Raw genomic sequence first — 20,497 nt, 5'->3', positions numbered from 1 at the left:
GCCCGCGTGCTTGCGGGGCCACTGCAACCTTCTGCACCTTATCCATGGGAATGGTGTGATGTCATCGGAAACCCCTCAAACAGTCGCGTTGCTAAGAGACGATGCACGCCTCATTGAAGGACTCTCCGAACTATTAACAACATGCTCAAAAATTAGCTTCGTTTGGGAGTCTTTTTTAAAGCAGGGTGAGTAGTATTCATCTACCAGGACATACTTTTAAAAGTATTGTGTTACTCCACATTTGTAAAGGAGTGTGTTTTCTTGCAGGGGGGTCTCCACAAACAAAAGCCCCTGCCATGGAATATTTGCGACCTACTGAACAAAAACAGCCCCTGTCGACACTGTTGGATGAAAAGGCCCAAAACTGGGGACTGAAGCGCACTGTTTATTCTGTCAATGGAAATGAATATACTGGAGAATGGCAAGATAACAAAAAACATGGTAGACAACTACAACCTGTAAACTAATCCAAAATTCCTTTCGATCAGCAAGTTAACAGGATGTTTTCCTCTTCAAGGCAAGGGAACTCAAGTGTGGAAGAAGACTGGCGCAATTTATGATGGAGAATGGAAATGTGGAATGCGTGATGGACATGGCACCTACAGCGTTCTAAATCCACAATCCAATCAGTATTCAAGAAAATACTGTGGTGATTGGAAAAATGGAAAGAAGCATGTACGCATACATAACATAAATAGATTTACAACTACAATGTTATACTCTTATTGACTGTTTTCTTGCTATAACAGGGTTTTGGCACGTTCCTTTACAGTTGCTCGGGGGTTTATGAAGGAGAGTGGAGTGAAGATATCCGTTGTGGCTGGGGAAGAATGCACTATGCCAATGGAGATATCTACGAAGGAGAATGGTGGAAGGACAAGAATCACGGCAAAGGCATTATGCGAAGTGGTAAGATACGGCATGTTTTGTTGTATACATAGTGGCCTCAGAAGGTTATGTGTGTTGTAGAGAAAGATGCAGGTATAGTCATCTTTTTCTACAAAGCAACAATCCTGGATGAATGAGGGATTGTACCGACTTGTTCATAGGTTATGTGTGAATATTGATTACAATGTCACATTTTTCTGTCCAAGCAAATGGAAACTTGTATGAAGGTTCCTGGAGAGATGGAAAAAAGAATGGCTATGGAAAGTTTTTCTACACTAACCAAGGCCAGCTTTATGAGGGTTTTTGGTTGGATGGAACAGCTAAATGTGGTACACTGTCTGATTTTGGGAGAAACGAAGCACCAAGACCTCCAAAATATCAGATTCCACAGGTGATGTAGAAAAACTGCATGACTCTACATTCTGCTGAAAATAATCTTATTTAGAAATATCATTAACCTTTGTTACTTTTTGTTTTTAGTTACAACTTGTGGATATGCAGGGAGTATTGACTGAAGCCCAGTCAGCCTATAATGATTTCATGACCACAGTCACTCAAGAATAAAGGCTTTGTAATAAGTTTGTTTTCAGATTCTAGTATGATGTTACACTCACACATATAATTGTGGGCAAAACCATTGTGGGAATACAATTTTCATAGTGACTAAGTGGATTATTTTGGTTGTTTATTCCATGATTCCACTATAATGTGTGCATTGTACACTCATCTCAGTGTAACGTTGATAATTCGTTCAGCAATAAAAGTTCCCTGCCGTCATAAAGCAATAAGTATAGAAAGTAAATATACATTTTTATTTTACAGCAAAATGTGTAAAATGTGTTGAGTCCACAGGAATTACTTAATTATCAAAACATTTGAAATACTTAAAATATGTTTTTGTGTTAGTAATAATACTGCTGTTTCGCAAACTGTTAGGTTTATATACTGTACATACTAAACACAAAATAGGTTGCGTAAAACTGAGACAGGTCAGAGTCAGAATTTTAGATTGCGATTTGTTGTCATGGTTCACGGTTTATATCTCTGTAAATACTGGATTTATCTACATGAAATCACAACAAATGTTCAAAATAACCTCCGAAAGTGGAGTCATTGTTAGATTATTGAGCCAATCCCAAACAAATAATAAGCGCCAACGTTTGTGGATTTTGGATATTTCTTTTTAAAAACAGTAAAACTATAGTTACACAGGCCCTTGCCCATCATTTGAGATTATAATATCTAATTCTATAACAAAATCAATAATTAGCAATAAATTAACCTAAGTCATAAAACAATAATAATACAAAAAATATATTCAACATAAAAGAAAACAGCAAGCAGCAGACAGGATTTCAGATATTCCGCCACAGTACAAGTTACATCATTTAAAAAGTTGAAACTTTTAATACACTTATTTGTCATCTCTGTTTATAGTTATTACGGCAACTTCACATGTGAAATGTTATTTGATTAAAACTGATTTACATGCATTCTTTCCAGTGCTGTGAATGAGGTTGTTTGTTTCTTCTCTAAGGGAAATGTGATGAGGGCGATTGTAGGATGGACGAGTCCCCTCTGTTGTCCAGCTCATTCTGTAATCGGGTAAGATTGGACAGCTCCTCAAGCTCTTGAAACTGTCTGTCAGTTTTGTGGCTGACTAAGGAGCGGTAGAAGTGCACCGCAAATACGATGAAGACTAAACCAAATGGGACCATAATTGAAGTGGATGTAATTGCAGCAGCTACACCAGATGAAACGGTGCTGTTGTTAGACTTATTGGGCTTGATTGGCAAAAATTTGACCCAACAAAGTAGCACCACTTCGGCCAGAAACAGCAGGGTTCCAATAACAGTGGAAAAAGCCCATGCGAGTTCGATGTGTCTGTGCATTCGCTCGTGTGGCGACTCATTCACAGAGTTCAGGTTGTGGACATTGCTGACCGCCTCGATGTTGGGCAGGATACAGGTGCTGACCATGAGAGCGAACAGATGCACGGCCACGAGCACAGTGGTGCAGGCACTGAAGGCAATGAGCAGAGCAGGAGGATAAGGGTAACTGTTGTCCAGCTGCACTTCCACCATGGCCACCTGGAAAACACAAGCACATGCAGTAAACACACGGCCTGCGCGTGATGTGCAACAGAAAGTAAGCCGTAAATAGAATATATTACCATAGCAAACCCAGACAGAAGCGCAGATGTTCGACTCGAAGCCTTCAGTTTGGCGCGGCTGAGGTAGAGCTTTCTCCAGGAAAGTGCTTGGAGCGAATGCTCGTTTAGACTCATGTTCTCGGCTCCTCGTTCGGCTCGTGTTTCCCTCGCTGCGTTTACCAAACACAAGTGAAGCAGACCTTGAGCATGCTAACAGGCTACACTGACAAGACACTTAACCTTGCCGGGGCTGACAGAGAAAGCTATTTTCTCTCTCCAGCGGCAGCGGCAGCCGTTCTCAGCGTGAGGCACTGAACACTGTTGTCTGCACCTTACATTACCCACAATCCCCCGCGCGCGCGCACAACAGGAACATCCGCTAAAGCGAGCTAGCTACACGATAATACCAAAGTTATAACTGGCGTTTTGCGAATAAACGGTGTCCTTTCCCAGATTTAGAAATAAAATGATGTTTTGTATTACACAGGTGTTGTCTGTTGTACAAACCCACGTGACGCGTGTTACGCACAGATACAAGCTGAAAGTGTATACAATGAATGAAACTGCGTCCTAACTCTTTAGCATCACGTCTTTAGTCAAAACAAATACATCGATCTTGATTAAAGCTGATGACAAACCAAAGTGACGCGATCTGTCAGAAGAGATAAATGTCCACATTAAACTCGACATAAACGCGTGACGCTGTCCAACAATGTTTTGGTTCCTGGTGGTGACGTAATAGACAAAAACATGGTTCCCTTGTTTTGAACCCGAAAAGCGTGCTAAGTGTGGCTTTAACTTTTCTACAAATCATGCGTTTGCTAAACTGAGACAGTGGTGCTGTTTGTAAGAGAAGATGGCCCAGTCCACGGACACATGTGCAGAGTCTGGACGCAAGCTGGTGTGTACTTTCCACATGAAGCGCAAACGTGAAGTGAAGCCTTCGTTAGCTTCACAAACGATACTGGCAGCTAATTATAGCTAAGCTAATCTTTACAACCATTATCGCTTTCATTGAACAAGTTTACCACTATTAAACTAGGCACCTTTTCAGATTCAGTCACTCATTTTGTAAAGTGCTAATTGACTCCGAGTTTATAACATTGGCTCAAGTGGGAAAAAAGGATAAGACTATTACATAATAGAAATGTTTAAAAACTGCTTAAATAGCATTCATAAACATGCCATAGCATTGTCCAGCCACGTATGGCGTTTTGACAGACAGATATTTCGTAACATAATCATACATTCTCAAATCATCAGCTTTAGCCTTTTGAAGCTTTTTGTTATTTATGTTTATGATTGTTTTTTATGACAGCGCTCCATCTGCCGGAGGATGTACGACGAAAACGACGATCCGTCTGATGTAGAGGAAATCGTGAATATCAGAGGTTTCAGTGTGGAAGAGAAACTCAGCAGTGACATCTACGCCTCAAACTTTGTGCAAATAATGGATGGCAAGAGTGAGTATTGTGATGATTATTCCCACATGCATGTATATTATTGTATCTAAAGCGTGTTCTTTTTCTTCCAGATTTTACTTATGAGTATGTGCAAAGGGAAGGTCTTAGAAAACCCCTAATCTTCAAAGAGAAAGATGGTTTAGGGATCAGGTAAGGGATGCCTCTTAAAAAACATTCTTCAAAAGATGATGTTGTACTAAAGAAACTCCATCTACAATATAGAAAATGATTATTACAGTATGTTCGCAAGGTTAACCAACATTTTATGTTAATACAGAATGCCTGATCCACAATTCTCAGTTAGTGAAATTAAAGGCCTGGTTGGTAAGTAATATAAAACAGATTTACAATGAACAGAAAATATTTTTGTCATATCATTTTATATGCTTTGTGCAACTAGAATACATTTAGCAGTAACATTGTTGCACCATCTAGTGGAGATGGTTGGACCATGTGTAATGCCAAGTGTTTATGACTCATTTTGTCCAGAAATATTAATCCTGGCTTTTGACTCACAGGGAGCCGTCGTTCTGTGGATGTAATGGATGTTAGCACTCAGAAAGGCTCCGAGATGAGCATGGCTCAGTTTGTTCGCTATTATGAGACACCAGAGGAAGAGAGAGATAAGCTGTTTAATGTCATTAGTTTAGAGTTCAGTCACACCAAGCTTGAACACCTCATCAAAAGACCAGTAGTGGTAAGAATATCACATCTGCCATGATCATTTAGTTGACATTTTGTGATAACAATACTTTATGAGGATTATGATTCTGCTTTCACAGATTGACCAAGTTGACTGGGTAGACAATATGTGGCCTCCAGATCTTAAACACAGCCAAACCGACGGCACCAATGTTATTTCAGAAATGAAATACCCTAAAGTTCAGAGGTATGCATTTTTGTGGATCTGTGGCTGTAATTATTGCAACTGTACAGTGCTTATTGTAACTTCTATGTTATATTAAATCTATTGCATTATTGTTGTTTAAATATAGCCTTATGCATTTCGTCTGCTCTGTTTTTAGATACTGTTTGATGAGTGTCAAAGGCTGCTACACAGATTTCCACATTGACTTTGGGGGCACCTCAGTGTGGTATCATGTCTTCAAAGGCAAGAAGGTGATTTGTACAGTATTTACATTACATTTTCTATAATGGAACACTCCCGGGCAAATGAGGGTTAGGGTAACCCTAACCCATGACATTTACATGTCATGTTTGTTAATCAGATATTGACTCAATTCTAATCATTTTCTGTCTGCACTTCTGTTATATTGTGTATTTGAGATGATCTTCTTATTGTTCATAGGTTTTCTGGCTGGTTCCTCCAACCTCTTATAACCTTGCCCTGTATGAGGATTGGGTTCTGTCTGGAAAGCAGAGTGATATCTTCCTGGGAGACCGAGCGGACGGATGCCAGAGAGTGGAGCTTAAACAAGGATACACCTTCTTTATCCCATCTGGTGAGTCTGCAATCACAGGTTAGAGACAGAAAGTGAGGACAGTAAGACGCCTGTTCAAAAGGTGTTTGTGAAGGTGCTTCACAGAGCCTCCTTAGAGCTGGGTTTGAGCATCATTGGCAGTGAGCAGACAGTCAGTTGGCAGGAGATGGTGGAGAGGACCACTGCATGCAGATTTGTTTTTGAGACAAAATCCTGACGTCCTGAAGTAGGACCTGATTTGTTTATACTTCCAAGACGAGTTAAAGCACATGCACTTTGTCTTCTGTAGGCTTTTGATCAGGATACAAAATGGATGTTTAAAACTACATTATTACCTCAATCATTAATTTATATTTGTCAAGTCTGTTCTTGGTGAATGCTGGTCAAACTTGAAAGACACAGTAAAAAATACGCAAATCATTAAGATTTAATGATTTCAGTTTCTTTAGTTTTATCAGGTCAAAAACCTTAAAACAAATGTAAAACAAAGGCACTTTATTTGTGTTAACTTTTTAAATAATATTTATAGATATAGGTGCTATAGTTACTAATGTATGTTTTAATGTTAGAAGGACAAACATTTATTTAAATTTAATTTTGTTTTGTTTTTAATTAGGCCTGTTTAAACTGGATTTATGTTGCAATTTTACAGGTCATAAAGTGAATAATTCCATAATAAAGTAAATAAATAAATACCTAATTGGCCTTTTAAACAGTTTTAAAAATTAAATGCAATCTTGCATTAATTTAATGTCCTGTCTTTATACACATTCAATTTAAATAGATAATTGATTAACCTAAAATGTGTACTATTATTCATTAGCCTAAATCAGCCAATTACAACACTTAAATAAAATAAAACCCTGTCAATTAATCAATTTAACTAAAATCAAGGATTTTAGTTTTTTGTGTTTCCAAACCATGGTCTGTGCCTGCCCATGTTTACCTGAGCCAAGTTAGTGCAGCAACTTAACCTGCATAGAGCTCTATCTGCTGGCTGAACTGGAGATAGGCTACTTGGGCTAGGATTTAACTAATAAAGATAGAAAGAGAAAGAGAAGTAGGGCTGGGCTGTTTGGCTTGACAATATTTTGAATGTTTTTCAGGCTGGATCCATGCGGTCTACACACCAGAGGACACGCTTGTGTTTGGAGGCAACATTTTGCACAGCTTCAACATTCCCATGCAGCTCACCATCCATGAGATAGAGAACAGAACCAAGGTAGAGTTGCAGCTCTTTACCAGACTCTCCTTCCCACACATCCCGCGCATCAGACTGCCGTTCAGCTTTGGGGACAATACAATCGCAGCACATATGTAAAGTAGAAGACGTTTCCTCTCGAACATCCTCGTAACATTCAGAGCAAAATTAAAAATAACTTATTTTACCTCCGATTTACAGTTTAGCGCTCAAGTCGCTTGTTAGTTCTGCAGAAATCCATGCGGTCTCAGACTTCAGTGTTGTTTTTTATCCATCATTTTTACACATAAACTGCCACGTTCGTTTTGACACCATCAAATCATGTGTTTTCGTTTCTCTGATTGGTTAATCCGGCTGTCAATCACCGCCCATGGAAATTGTGGACAGGATACGGTTCCAGAATATGTGTCATTGTCAATTTTAGTCAACGTGTATAGTCTTGGCTGGCCAGGCACGCAGTTGCTGATGAAACATGTATATCTTTTCCTAGGTTAATTCCAAATTCCGCTTTCCTTTTTACTACGAGATGTGCTGGTACGTTCTTGAGAGATACACATATTGCCTGACTAGACGATCCTACCTTACTCATGAGTCCAACAAAGAGCCAGCACTATTGGGTAAGTAAGCCTGTATTTGCAGTATTAGGTAAAATAATCTGGCATGCATAGAATTGTATTCATTTTATATTTTTCTTTCATGTATTTTTAGATCTCGACTCCACCACAAATATAGCCAGCCCTTTCTCTGATTCAAGGAGCCAGGATGTGAATGAGGACCTGAATGAGAGACTTTGCTTTGACAGTTCACCCGGGAACGTCAAGAGTCAACAGTTCAGAGCAGATTTTTCTCTGGATCTGGAGGACAGCTGTAATCTCAGTTTCAACATCGCAGACTTCCCCAAATCCCCATTGGACTCTTCACTCTCAGAGTCTCAGCAGAAATGGACTTATTTAACAGAGTTTGAACTCAACGGTCTGAAATCACTGGTCGAAAAACTCGAGTCACTGCCTGAAAATAAGAAGTGTGTTCCAGAGGGAATTGCTGATTCTCAGAAACTGCTGGAATCGATGAAGGTGTGAAATTGTCCTAAACTAAACAACTAAATGTTTAAATGTTATGCACTTAGTTGTTGCTTTTGATTGTTTAGGTCGTCTTGGAAGAACATGCTGATGATGACTCCATGTTAGCCATAACAGGAGTGCCGATAGTATACAGGCCTAAAAATAATATCAAGGTAAGGAAAGTACTTAATGGAGTGAACAAATGTGATTCATTGTTCTGTTTCTGATTCACAACACAAAGTCTGCTGCCTTGATTGAAATCCATCGCATTTCCCTTTTTAACATTGATATTATCTTTGATGTAACGTTAGTTAGTGGCACATTCACTTCTCCTACTAGTTTTTTTGTCCCAATTTATGTTTAAATCAAGATGATGTATTTTCAGATTCTGATGTACAACCTATTACTTTATACCATTCTCATTTAACCTTGCACCATTCATCTTCTTCTGTTTTTCTGCACTTAATCCTCTTCCCACTCTTTAAAACTCACTGTAGTCATTTCCAGCCCAGAGCTGCTGATGTACTTGTTTGCATAATTTAGATGTACGGTTGCTGCAGTGCCTAACAGAGTAAAGAATATGTTTATTTCATTTATTCATGTTGGAGTTCATCACAGTTGGTCACAATACATTTCATATTTGAGCATATTTTAATGTGAATCTGACTGATCACCAACACATTTATCTTTAGACCTGTAATACACTTAAAACTTTGGCCTCAATCACTTTTAGCAACATATAGTTCTGTCAAAGATAGTCTCTAGTTTGTTTCTGACTACAACAAAATGATTTTCCAGTGAAAAAACGTCAATGCTACCTTTTACATTACAGAAATGACAGTGAAAACAGTGACACATTTCGATTATGAGGAGGCTATAAATAGAGGGTTATTTATAGAATGAAGGTGCCAGACGTGGGACACTTACACATTAAATACAGTTATTAGTTGTTTCCCTCAGTGTGTGGGGTGTATTTGATTGATCTATTTGATTTGATTGATCTATTTGACAAATTAGACATTCCTAATTAACACAAAAGGAAATGCATCCCTGCTGTCTGTCAGTGATTTTGTGGGTTTCTGACGCGCTGCATGACCCCCCCTCATCCCTTTAGGCCAGCTGCTGGTCCCGGGCCTCTTTTGTGTTTGCCTTTTGTAATGATATGCCATCTGGCTCAATTGGCTGAGCACAGCTTTCTACCTTCTCCTTGTGATCCTCATGAATATATCCTGGCTGTGTTTTCATGCCGCTCTTCTATTGGCTCGCAGTTGCAAATATTTAGGTTCACTCTGTCCTCTGATTGGCTGCGCCTTTCTCAGCGCCACTCCCTTTTCCCTGGGAGTCAGTCCATGTTAATGAGGCAGGCTTGTCTGTGTTTTGTGCATCTGCTTGTGGTATTGTGGAGCCGTGCAGCAGGAGGGAGGGCTATAGAGGCCAGGCAGCAGAGTAAAGGAGGAGGAGAGCGCAGCCATGTCAGATTGCTGTGTGCTGGACGCTGTGTGAAAAACCAGCCATGGCCATGTCGTTGAGCGCTGATGATGAGGACTACGACTCAGACTCTGAGCAGGTTAGCATGCCAAAGCCCACCAGGCAGCCGCGCAGAGACCACCAAAGGAATGCTTATGGCACACAGCGAATTGTACAGCCTCCCAGAGAGAGAGCTAGTGGATAATGGCACAGATGTAGATTTGCTCTGTTAATGTACTAATGTATCACGTGTGTGTGTGTGTGTGTGTGTGTGTTTGCTTTTCTTGGATTTCATGTTGTTTCAAGAATGTATATTTATTTTTAAAGGCCTTAAAATAGAAAGCTTATTAGAAGACGAATGGAAAATGTATTGGAATTCAGCATGTGTACGATTATGTGAGATCGGTTTCTTATATTGTATTAATTACACATTACACATTAACAAAGGGATTCGCTAAATTTGAGAAGAACAGCCACACCCACTCACGAGACGCAAATAAAAAGTACTGATTAGAAAAGTTTATATGTCAATCATGACCACATTTGCTTATCAGCTTCAAGGTTTTCAGTTGCATTAACAAAACAACAGTCTTATATTATTTTCACTTACTCGCATGCTGTTGCACTACTCATTTTGCAGTTTGTTCAGACCTGTCTTGCAGTTATTCTCAGCTCATTTTAAGTCAATTTCTCAACTGGGAAATCAATCATTGACAGTTCAAAATATGACTATGCAGCAGTTTATTCATACAAAAACAACTTGAAATATAAATAACATAATGCTACAGCATTATTTGATGTTAAACTCATTATTTTGACCTCCCGTTCGACAACCTCCGCTGTCGTTTAATTCTGTGTCAGTGTCGTATCTGCTTCAGGGATCACAAACGAAGCAGATGGTGGAGAGGAATGGGATTTAGGCCAACAATATGAGCCATTATCTTTGTTACTATTGTTGTTTACACATCTCCTCACATATAGACAATACTGTATATACTCTGAACTTGGTTTCTTCTAACTTTTCTCTTGTGTTTAGGGCAGCAACGATGAATCGGAATATCGTGATCACTAAACAACTTAAACCTAAAATAATCGTTAACCATTTTAATAATTGTTCTCGTCGTTATCTGGGCTATACAGACTAAAAAACGTGGCAAAAGACGTTTGATTACAAAGACATTATAGATCTAAATGTGCTAATGGAATGTTTCAATCACACACTTTATTAATACATTATCTCTATCTAAAAGCATTTTGTCTGCATATTTTAGCTTAATCTGGTTAAAATGTATCTAAAAAGAATCCTGATGTGACATGTCGACTAATCACAAAAAAAAATCGCTGAGTAGTCGACTGCTAAAACGAATCATCGGGAGCAGATCTACTTGTGTTGGACCTGGTATCAGCGTTGTACTAACTGAGGCTGTTCGAGAAGCTGGCACAGGCTGTCCTTGCAAATAATAGTTTTGCTGTTCTCCTCTTTTTTTCTTCTTATCGCCTCTTAGTGCTTATATACACCCCCCTTCTCATCCCCAAACATCTCTCTTCTAATCCCGTCTGGTTACCACTTATTCGGCCGCTTAATCTGACATCTCTCTTTGGTAATTGTTGGATAAATATTTAGATTTGGGTCAGAGCGAGCCTTTCTGTGTGAGTGTCTCAATACTGATCTTATTGGTTACAAGTGTGTGTGTCATAGACTGTTCTGTTAGGGAATGGGATGTGGCTGTTGCTATGCTGACGCTAGGAAAATCTGCACTGCCGGTGTAACTAAAGAAATCTTGGTTTCCTCAAGCCGCAGCCCTTTGCAGTCTTTTGTCTTCCTGCTGGAATATCCACTTTGTATTTATAAATTGACACTATTTGTCTTTGGTCGTCAGCTGAGGAAACGTACCTGTGGAATTGGGTTGGAACATACTGTAAACGAGCATTGCCGTTAACACCAGTTTTTCGTGAATCTGTATTCTTGTGAAGTAGAGCATAATTATTAACATGTTGTAAATCGGATCAGGATTCACCCCCTCAACTCCAGAAAATGGCTCCTACAGATCCATGTGTGAAATGTGGTGATAAATGCAGTTCCCCTTTGAAGTCGAAACATGTGAGTGCTAAATTTGGACGATGCCTTCAGGGACAGTCTTGATGCTTTTGTTTCTGTTGTATCCTGTGCCTCAGCAGCTTGTGTGCTGCGTCCTCACGCTCTCAAAAACTGAAATGGCCAAATGAGCATGTTTTTGTTTTCTGGAGATTACATCGAGTATCTTTTTTCATAGTCTTTTAATTTGGCTCAGTGAAATGTATTATTGTTTTGCCTCTGTATCTAAATCAATAGTAGATACAGATGATTCTATATGATATTATGATTTTAATATTTAGGAGTTGGCTCACAGTCAAAAGTACAAATGACCAAGTTGATATATGTTTATTACAGGAAATATATGTTTATTACAGGAAACCCACCTCTCACAATCAACCCAAAGCACTTTAACAACTAAACATTTTAACCACTGTTTTTCCTCCGACTATATTCAAAACATAGAGGACTGTGCATCTTAATAAACGATAAAATTAGCTTTAGCCACCATCAAACCATTTCAGATCCAGTAGTATAATCATTAACATTTCAATAAACAATATTCCAATTAAAATTGTCAACAAACTCTGATGACCCCTCCTCTTTTTTATGAATTTCCTCCCCTCTCTCTCAGACCTATCCAACTGCCCTATAGGGGGAGATTATAACACTGTCATCAATCCATCAATAGACCGGTCAAAACATACAAACAAATTCTGCCAATCCTCCAAAATATTAAGAGATCGGAGGCTACAACATCCACTCGACAGAGAATATACTTTTTACTCCAATGTCCACCAAACCTGCTCCTGCATTGATCTCTTTCAAACCAGTAATTCAATCATACCAAATATCATACAAACTAAAATTCACCCCATTAATATTAGCGACCACGCACCAGTAACTCTCACATACCTGCAATACAGAAACACCCCACCAGGTGGCGTTTCAACACATTTCTTTTAATCAAATCAAATCAAATCAATTTATTTTTGTAAGGCCCAAAATCACAACAACAGTTGCCTCTGAGGGCCACAGGGAGAAATGAATCAACAATGTCTGTGGTGGCGATGAAGTCAGACAATGTCTGTGGTGGCGAGGGACGATGTCCCAGGGTCCTCTGTCCTTAGACTCTCCTTCTCGGCCAGGAAAAACTACAAAAAAAGGATCTTTTGACTATCTTTTAAAAGATCCAGAGTTAGAGAGAGTGGACAGCCTTCCTTGAAAGACTCTCCAGTGTCATCAGCCTCATTACTCTGGGAAACAGGAAAAGCAGAACTACGGGGGAAATTATTTCATATTCAGTCTATAAAAAAAGTCCAACTGGAAGAAAAAAATAAAAAGAACTAAAATCTTACATGCAGATAATTTATCAGAAACCGTCCATAAAGAACTAAGAAAAAAATAAATTATTGTTTAATGAAATAATAAACAAAATAAACACATTAGTTATTCGTAGACTTTTCACCACAGCAATAAATCCGTTTGGCTTATCAAATCAAAAGAAATAAAGAAAAAACAGCTATAACCTCAAATAGGAACTCAGCAGGGAAGCTAACCAATTCACAAACCAAGGTAAAATTTTACAAGAATTCAACTCAAAATTCAACTCAAATCAAGAAGACCATTCCTGGATAACACACTCTTTCCGAAACTCAACCCGGAACAAGTCAACACTCTCAAAATGCCAATCACTGAAAAAGAACTACACTCCGCACCGAGTCAAATGCAAAATAATAAAGCACCAGGACCGGATGCCTTCCCTGCTGAATTATATAAACATTTTTGGTCAACCTTATTCCCATTATTCACTAGAACATTAACAGAAATAAAACAAAACACTGCATTCCCATCCCACATGAACACAGCCCTAATATCACTCATCCCTAAACACAACAAAGACCACTGTCCCATCTCACTTTTAAATGTTGACATAAAAATGATCGGTAAAATATGATCTCAGATTATATAATTGAATGCATTACTCATCGGTACAATAGAAAGACACACTCATAGCCACATTAGATGCAGAAAAAGCTTTCGATAGGGTCAACTGTAATGTTATATTCACCACACTACAAAGATTTGGCTTTGGAGAGTCATTTATTAACTGGATCAAGATTCTATACACATCTCCATCTGCCACAGTCACAACCAATGGACTAACGTCACAAAGGTTCACACTACACAGGGGGACAAGGCAGGAATGTCCACTCTCTCCTTCTCTATTCACTATTTTTATTGAACCCCTGGCAGCAGCTATCCACCTGAACCCATCAATCAAAGGAATTGAAACACAAACTCATAAAATCTTACTTTATGCAGACGATATACGACTATTTTTTCAAGAACTTCAAACATCTATTCAAGAAATAAAATAAAAAAATCAGATTACAGTATACAATGAATTGGAATAAATCATCCATCCTCTTGCTACATTAAACCAAATAGGACGTTGCATCCCACCAATCACCCATATCCATATGCCATGATCACATCACGTACCTAGCATCAAGAGTTCCTCTGTCAGAGTTGATAACACTCAACTTCACACCACTGCTAAAGACAATAGAAGTAGACTTACTTCGACTACTCAACCTCCCCCTCTATAATTGGCAGGATAGCAGCAATAAAGATTCTACATCCTATTATAGCCTGACTTTGCTCCCTCCTCACTGAGTACCTGAGGTACAGTACAGTACAGTAGCAGTGAGGAGGGTTACAATAGGATGTAGATGGCCCATTCCAGGGTTGTGAAAAAACAAAGAGCAGTCTCAAGTGAAACCAAAAACTCTCTTTATCAGGAGGCTTACACAGAGTAGGATATGAAACCTGAGTTCCCAGACTCACAGATTGAGAATGACTCTTGAATGAGAGTTGAAATGTTTTGATATTCTAAAAGCAGAGTCCAGATAATACAACTGCATTTTTCTACAATGGAACACTCCTGGACGAATGAGGGATTACACCGACTTTCTAGACTGTTGTCCCTCTATTTGTCTAATGTCTGTGTTGTTGTCTTTCTTTTTCTGTTTTGTATTTGTAATACATCAAAAAAAAAAGAAACAAAGAAACATTTACTTAATTAAACTAAGAATAACACTTCTTTGCCCTAAAGCCTCTGTTAAACCTCCTGTTAACAGATACAATTTAGTAATTAAAATATACTTCTACTATAAGCTCTTCTTGTCTTTCTAACATAACTAGCATTTCTGTGCTTGTAGTTTCATATTACCTACAACGCTCTAATTGTACCTTCCTTATTTGTTTCAGCCTCGGCCGCCAAACCGGCCAAAGCTTAAGATGGCAGCTTCTCCAGCATCAGCAGTTAAACTGTCAGCAAGTCGGGGGACGTCTGGGGCGCGGCGCAGAAGGACTCGCTGTCGCCGGTGCGAGGCGTGTCTCCGCACTGAGTGTGGGGAGTGCCACTTCTGCAAAGACATGAAGAAGTTTGGAGGGCCTGGTCGGATGAAGCAGTCCTGCATCATGAGGCAGTGCATTGCAGTACGTTTAAAACTGTTAACAATTCAGATTCACATTCGGCACATGTGGAAACGAGTCATTCATCTTTATTTGACCTGGATGCAGTTTTGACTAATGTGTTTCTTTACAACTTTGTATTTGTAGCCGGTTCTTCCCCACACTGCAGTGTGTCTGGTGTGTGGAGAAGCAGGAAAAGAAGACACCGTCGAAGATGAAGAGGAAAAGTTTAACCTGATGCTCATGGAGTGTTCTATCTGTAATGAGATTGTGCATCCAAACTGTCTAAAGGTGAGGTCTATTCAAATATTTAGAATACTCAGAATACTTATTTTAAAATGTGTCCAATTTGTGTTGTGCTTGTCTTTTGTGTTTAAGGTTAAAGATTCAAATGGAGTTGTTAATGATGAGCTACCAAACTGTTGGGAGTGCCCTAAGTGTAACCACGCGGGGAAAACTGGGAAAGTAAGCTTCTTTGTTGACTTGGATGTCAATTTAGCTCAATATCAAATCTTTAAAATGTTTCAAAATGTGCCAAAATCTTGAAAAGGTGAATCATGTCTTGCTTCTTTTTCTATGTTTTTGGCTTCAAAGCAAAAACGGGGTCCGGGTTTTAAATATGCATCAAACCTTCCTGGTTCTTTACTCAAAGAGCCACGAGCGACCCGGGACCAAAAAGAAGAGTCCGACTCTCCAATGATGCCAACTGCGACTGTTACCACAATGAACACCGCCCCGGTTTTAAAGAGGAAGGCCGAGCGGGATGATGTCCCAAAGAGAAAAGATGAAGAGCCTCCAAAGAAGAGGCCTCCTCTGCTCTCGCTGGAAAGTACCACTCGCCCCAGACCTGAGGACAACCCCCTGAGGAAGAAGAGGAAACTCTTTGACACCAATGATGAACCTGTTCTTTTGAAAAAGAAGGTACCAATGTCTCATTCTTTCATGTAATACTGAGAGTAAACAAACTAAATGTTCACATTTATATGTAATATTATGTTTGTTGTTAATTTGACAGAAGAAGCCTTTAAAACATGATAGTTCAATGTCTCCTAAATTATTTCGGGCAATCAAGACTGAGAATGATCTGGAGGACGACCGTGCTGACCGGGAACCAGAGGACTATTTCTCAAACCGGAATTATTTCAAAGACAAGAAGTACCAGCATGAAGTTGAGGACGAAGAGGAGGAAGAGGAGGTAGTAACAAGAGACAAATATGCAGCGGATGACAAATCAAAAGTTTGCTTAAATCCTCTGCTGAGAACATCAGGAGGACGTGACAGTGAGCGCATCTCTGTCCACACCAACCGAGCAGGGCCCAGTGCTGACCAAACAAACCTGCAGGACAAGAGCTCCAGACCGCTGAAGGCCGGCCATCAGCGGAAACGATCAGTGAAGGAGTTTAACCAAGACATTGCAAAGTCGGAAGACAAATTATTGAAGAGAGAGGAAAGTCCAGCCAGCCACAACAAAAAAACAATAAAACTAGAGGACTCTCGAAAACCTCTGAAAACAGAGGACTCAAGCACCAATCAGAACCGAAAGAGCCTTAAAACTGAAGATGCTCCAAACAATCACAACAGACGCCCACTGAAGACAGAAGACAGTTTGACCAATCAAAACCACCGGCCTATCAAAACAGAACCTGAAAGTGATGTCGACGACTCTAAGTCTAAATGGGCCCTGAACAATGGCAACAGTGATCTTGGGGACTGGCTGCGTCACAGAGGGCGGGACATCAACGGGAACCAAAAAGGTTACTCACCTCTAGGATGGAATAGGAACTCGCCAATCTCACCCATCTGTCCCCGACCTCCCCCGTCTCGTTCCCCTCCCAAATGTGTCCAAATGGAGCGCCATGTGATCCGGCCTCCTCCCATCAGCCCGCCTCCCGACAGACTGCCCCTGGACAACGAGGAGTCTCACGTGATGCGGCGCGAGGCCTGGATGTCTGTGTTCAGTCACCTGACTCACAAAGACCTGTGTGTGTGCATGCGCGTGTGCCGCACCTGGAACAGATGGTGAGGACACACGGCACACACTCGTCGCTCGTCAGAAGCGCTGGCTTTTTGAACATCCCTGTGTTTGTCTGAGCAGGTGCTGTGACAAGAGGCTGTGGCAGCACATCAATCTTAGTCGATGTAAGTCCATCACTCCTCTCATGCTCAGCGGGATCATCCGCCGACAGCCTGTGGCTCTGGACCTCAGCTGGACTAACATCTCAAAGAAGCAGTTAAGCTGGCTCATCAACAGGCTGCCAGGTAAGTCTTATTACTGCACATATGTACATTCATCTTTGCAATCTCAGTGTTGGACCACTATGTAAGTCTCTTGTGGTTTCTGTTTTTTTTACAGGTCTTCGTGTGCTACTGCTGTCTGGATGTTCCTGGGTTGCTGTCTCCGCTCTCTGCACATTGAGCTGTCCTCTGCTGCGCACTCTGGATGTCCAGTGGGTCGAGGGACTAAAGGACGCTCAGATGAGAGATCTGCTGTCGCCGCCCACAGACAACAGGCCAGGTACCACACAATCTTTTATCTTGAAGCACACAGCAGCACTACTCGTCTGCAGGTTAATCAGTGCAAATGATGCTACAAATATTCAGTTTTATGGGCCCCATCTCATCTCACCAGTTTTATTGCAGTGATTTGTTCCTCTCCAGGACTCTGGAGCGAGCAGGTCGGACCACAGCTGTTTCTTTGTCCGTTTTATTTGATTCTTGATAGTTGTTTTACTATTCCAATCATGATATATTTAGTACATATTATTATTATAATTGCTTTGTTTTGCTTCGTATTGTATGTTTGCACCAAATCTCCAAAGACAATTCTTCCGAGTTTGTTTAGTGACAATAGTATAGTAGTAAGACAATAATAGCAATAAACATTATTCTGATCATGTGGCTGTCTCTTGCTTGCACAGGTCAGCTGGACAATAGGAGTAAAATGCGTAACGTGATTGACCTGCGTCTGGCAGGACTGGACATCACAGACACTTCACTGCGCCTCATCATCCGCTACATGCCTCTGTTATCCAAACTGGACCTGAGCTACTGTAACCACGTCACTGACCAGTCTGTCAACCTCCTGACTGCGGCCGGGACCACCTCCAGAGATTCACTCACAGACATTAAGCTCTCTGGTGAGAACAGCTCTCATCCTAACGTGTGTTCAAAGGAAATGTAAGGTTTTCAGGTACATTCCCTTTCCCTGATGTGGGCATATTTATAGGACTTTAAATAATTTATATGTTTGAAACATTGAAACGAGTAGATTTTATAGCCCATTGAGGCAACTGCTGTTGTGGTTTTGAGCATCATACACAAAATAATAATAATAATAATACAATGTTGATTGCTTCACTCCAAAGTTAGCATTTTTGTGTTGTTGTCCTGAAGCTGATTATCTCAATAGTTCCCAAAGTGTGGATCAGGATGAGTTGAAAGTGTAATGTATTCTATTGAAAACTGATTATTTTAGTGAAATTAGGTGAAATAACACAATAAACCACATAATCAAGCACAATTTCATCTGATTTGATATGTTTTGCAACTTCAAGTTCTTACAGACGTAATTTAATAGTGCAGTGGGGGTCCCAGCCCTTAAAGTATGGAACCCCTTGGTTTGTCAGGGAGTAAAATTAGGTCCATATTTTGGGTTGCCAGATCTGTGAAAGTATTTAAAATGCAATCGTGGTGAGGAATCACTAAAGTACATTTTAGAATAAATTACTGAGTGATTTGTTGCTCTTTTTTCTAACCTTACTGTGTTTTGCAGTGTGCAACCGAGTGACAGACCAGTCGCTGACCTTTTTCAAACGCTGTGGGAGCATCTGCTACATCGACCTGCGCTTCTGCAAACAGGTGACCAAGGAGGGCTGTGACCAGTTCATAGCAGAGATGTCTGTCAGTGTTCAATTTGAACTGATCGAGGAAAAACTACTGCAAAAAATCAGCTGGACATAGAAATGTTTCCACGCTGTCCACCAGGGGGCAGCAGACTACTGTGTTGTATTTTGCAGATTTTGTAAAAAATCTCTCTTAAACTACTGAACCACACATGACAGCAAGTTCAGAACCGAAGCTGAATGTTTTTTGTACAAATCCAACTGTTCTATTGGAGCAATATCTTCTAGGCTTTTATTATTCTGTAAAATCTTTGCACCTTTATAAGTTATTTATTTGTGTATATGTTTTTATGTCTTGAATCATGTTTATCCATTGACGTTAATAGAGTATGTTGTTCTAATGCAAAGTAGACCGAGAGATAGAGTCATATTTTTATATCAGAAAGTGTTTCATACATCTATGTGCATTATGCACCAGTGTACAGTAAAAAGTTTAATTGAAATGATAGTCTATGTTATTATTTAGCTTTTGCTGGTCTGGAGCTTTGTTGCCAAATACTCTGCCAGTAACTTGTGGTTTGATGTTATTAATGCATTATATGTTTTCAGTTTTTGACCAGACAAAAGACTGTAAACGTTCTCAATAAGGCTTTGTTCTTAACAGGAAAAATATCTACATTAGGTATTCAAACATTTATTTGCACTGAAACCACTGAGTTGAATACATGGAAGTATTCACACGTTCACTGTAGTGGTGTACGCTGTACATAAATCATATTTTTACAAAGAAAAAACTGTATTTAATGTAGTGTAGCTCTGCATGTAGTTATGAGGTATTTCCATTACCAGGTAAAATACCTGTGTTTAGTAAATGTTCTATGTTCTTGGTTTACTTCCATTTTGAGCTAAACTCCACAACACTTTTAATGATCTATACATTGGCACAAATCATTCAGATACAAATTCAATGCCTTTTATAAAAACTCAGGTGTTAACTTAAACCAGTCCAATTGTTTACATATTACACACAAAGGGCTGCACTTCTTTTTGAACTAATTACTTTGATGTGACTAAAGGTTAATGTCAGGTTCAGTCACACACGTCCTGTGTTTTTGTGTGAATTTAGAAAGATTTCACCAGAAAGATTTGTGCAAATGTATCGGTCCCAATAAATGAATGTTTATTGTGAACATGTTGGTTTATGTCAGCTTTATATAAATTGATCAACACTGGTTGTATATTTTGAGACTTTATTTTTTTACATTTAAGTTAGTTATGTGATACTACAAAGGCCTTGTTTATTGTTTACTATTTAAACTGCCTGTTATAGTTTTCTCTTTTTGTGCGATTTTTAGTTACTATTTTGAATGTTTACATTTTTTACATTTTGGTTACAGATTTTAGTAAATGTGATTTATGTGATATAT

At 39.5% G+C, this 20,497-nt stretch overlaps 3 protein-coding genes across 4 annotated transcripts; 2 read left to right on the top strand and 1 right to left on the bottom strand.

Moving 5' to 3' along the window:
* The first annotated feature begins 248 nt into the window (after positions 1–248).
* Positions 249–1,452, top strand: morn3 (MORN repeat containing 3). The gene is made up of 5 exons (XM_072453958.1): positions 249–441; positions 518–675; positions 750–909; positions 1,095–1,279; positions 1,369–1,452. Exons 1-5 carry the CDS (start codon positions 297–299, stop codon positions 1,450–1,452), a joined length of 732 nt encoding a protein of 243 aa, XP_072310059.1. The 5' UTR covers positions 249–296.
* A 582-nt stretch (positions 1,453–2,034) lies between these two features.
* Positions 2,035–3,233, bottom strand: orai1b (ORAI calcium release-activated calcium modulator 1b). Its single transcript, XM_072455440.1, has 2 exons — positions 3,062–3,233; positions 2,035–2,978 (listed from the first exon to the last, which is right to left on the bottom strand). The coding sequence occupies exons 1-2, from the start codon at positions 3,173–3,175 to the stop codon at positions 2,421–2,423; spliced, it is 672 nt and encodes a 223-aa protein (XP_072311541.1). The 5' UTR covers positions 3,176–3,233; the 3' UTR covers positions 2,035–2,420.
* Positions 3,234–3,744: 511 nt separating this feature from the next.
* kdm2bb (lysine (K)-specific demethylase 2Bb) lies at positions 3,745–20,462 on the top strand. Of its 2 annotated transcripts, none has more exons than XM_072455437.1 (21): positions 3,745–3,941; positions 4,359–4,503; positions 4,575–4,653; positions 4,781–4,827; positions 5,022–5,200; positions 5,286–5,392; positions 5,529–5,622; positions 5,813–5,966; positions 7,052–7,167; positions 7,637–7,763; positions 7,855–8,219; positions 8,294–8,380; positions 15,022–15,252; positions 15,376–15,519; positions 15,607–15,694; positions 15,815–16,149; positions 16,244–17,247; positions 17,324–17,487; positions 17,582–17,743; positions 18,147–18,365; positions 19,001–20,462. In XM_072455437.1, exons 1-21 carry the CDS (start codon positions 3,897–3,899, stop codon positions 19,186–19,188), a joined length of 4,080 nt encoding a protein of 1,359 aa, XP_072311538.1. In that variant the 5' UTR covers positions 3,745–3,896; the 3' UTR covers positions 19,189–20,462. The 2 variants fall into 2 exon arrangements, with proteins under 2 accessions (XP_072311538.1, XP_072311540.1); XM_072455439.1 differs by having other exon boundaries at positions 3,746–3,941; positions 15,607–15,693; positions 15,823–16,149.
* The last annotated feature ends 35 nt before the right edge of the window (positions 20,463–20,497 follow it).

The sequence above is a fragment of the Eucyclogobius newberryi genome, unplaced genomic scaffold (assembly GCF_026437365.1).
Source record: "Eucyclogobius newberryi isolate DKJ021-1_F unplaced genomic scaffold, fEucNew1.0.hap1 SCAF_2, whole genome shotgun sequence".
NCBI classification, from domain to species: Eukaryota; Metazoa; Chordata; class Actinopteri; order Gobiiformes; family Gobiidae; genus Eucyclogobius; species Eucyclogobius newberryi.
The sequence above is the reverse complement of the archived record's forward strand: the minus strand, read 5'-3'. Positions and strand labels throughout refer to the sequence as shown.